At 49.4% G+C, this 1,479-nt stretch overlaps 1 protein-coding gene across 1 annotated transcript; it reads right to left on the reverse strand.

Annotated features, from left to right (window-relative positions):
• Nucleotides 1-33: 33 nt before the first annotated feature.
• LOC123178038 (protein DETOXIFICATION 40) lies at nt 34-937 on the reverse strand. The gene has a single exon (XM_044591378.1). The coding sequence runs from the start codon at nt 386-388 to the stop codon at nt 59-61; it is 330 nt and encodes a 109-aa protein (XP_044447313.1). The 5' UTR covers nt 389-937; the 3' UTR covers nt 34-58.
• Between the last annotated feature and the right edge of the window lie 542 nt (nt 938-1,479).

A 1,479-nucleotide genomic window follows, 5' to 3' on the forward strand; every position in this document is an offset into this window, starting at 1 on the left:
TCGCCGATCTTCCGAACATTTCGATCTACCCGAGCATGCATGTGCTCTCATGGAGCTCTCAGTAAATGGGCAGAGAAACACAGACGGGAGGAGCTAGAGAGTCCGCACGTACCATGAGGCCATAGGCGAAGGTCTGGACGCCGGTGTTGCCGAGCGAGGCGGCGGCGAGCTCCAGGTTCCCGAGGTGGCCGGAGAAGATCTGCGTGGACATGGACATGACGTAGTTGATCATGTACACCACTACCGCGGGCGCCGCCAGCCGCGACAGCAGCCGGAGCTCGACCGCTCCCGCCGCCCACGCGGGCTCCGCCAGCGGCGCCGACTTGTCCGTCAGGGTGCTCTCCAGCCGACCCGGCGCGTCATGCTCATGCTCGTCCCCGCCAGCCATGATGCTCGTAAGGGTTGGTAGCTAGGAGAAGAGAGATTATGGCCAATAGCTACTAGCTAGCTCGTATATATGGTGTATGTGCGTTGACGCCCCGGTCGCCATAAATATTGGGTTAGGCTGTTTCGATTGGTTTCTAACAGTTACTCCTACTAGCTTGCTAACAGTTGTTGGTGCATTATTAATACTAACAGGCTACATCACGCAGGCCTTGATTCACGCTGACAGTGGGACTCCCCACGCTCTGGCTCTGGCTCTTGCTCTGACATCACCACGGCATGTCTGCTTTAGACTACCCACAGTGGAAGTAACATGGATGGTAACATCACACATCTCTCGGCAAAACAGATAATGTGGTGGATAATTAATAAGAAAAAAAAAGCATGTGCTAACATAGTTAGTTACTGTAACATCACACATAGCAAGATAATATGAACCTAAAACCTACTCCCTTCGTTCATAAATATAAGTCTTTTTAGTGGTTTCAAATGAACTACAACATACAGATGTATATAGACATATTTTAGAGTATAGATTCACTCATTTTGCTTTGTATGTAGTCCCTTATTGAAATCTCTAAAAAGACTTATATTTAGAAATGAAGAAAGTAATAAATAAAGTGTTGCATGACACCACGCATATGCTACTCCCCATTATAAAAATAATAATATAGACGAATAATATATGCATGTTACTAGTTTAAGTTACTATCCATTGTCACTAGTCTTACAAGTCATTGAGGTTCGCGCGGCCGCTGTGGCTGGGCCACTTGCTGACAATGGTAGCTGGCCGGTGGTGACGGCCTCTGCCACTGCCACACCGGCGCCAGCCCTTTCAAGGCGATGGGGGGTCCGGTCCAGACCTAGCTCAGTAGTCCGGTGGCTCTGCTTCATCACCCGATTGATGCGTGGGGGAGTGGGTAGGTATTAGGTAACTGCATGCATGTGGGGCGCTAGGATGCGCGTACACATGGGAAAGAACATGGACTTCGTTTTAGCCAGCCTTATGATAGTAGCTGGGCATACATCGCACTAGAAACACTGATCAAATGGTAGGATGGATCTTATGTTAACTAGTACTCCTCAACCCCCCCC

Source organism: Triticum aestivum, unplaced genomic scaffold (assembly GCF_018294505.1).
Source record: "Triticum aestivum cultivar Chinese Spring unplaced genomic scaffold, IWGSC CS RefSeq v2.1 scaffold67706, whole genome shotgun sequence".
Taxonomy (NCBI): Eukaryota; Viridiplantae; Streptophyta; class Magnoliopsida; order Poales; family Poaceae; genus Triticum; species Triticum aestivum.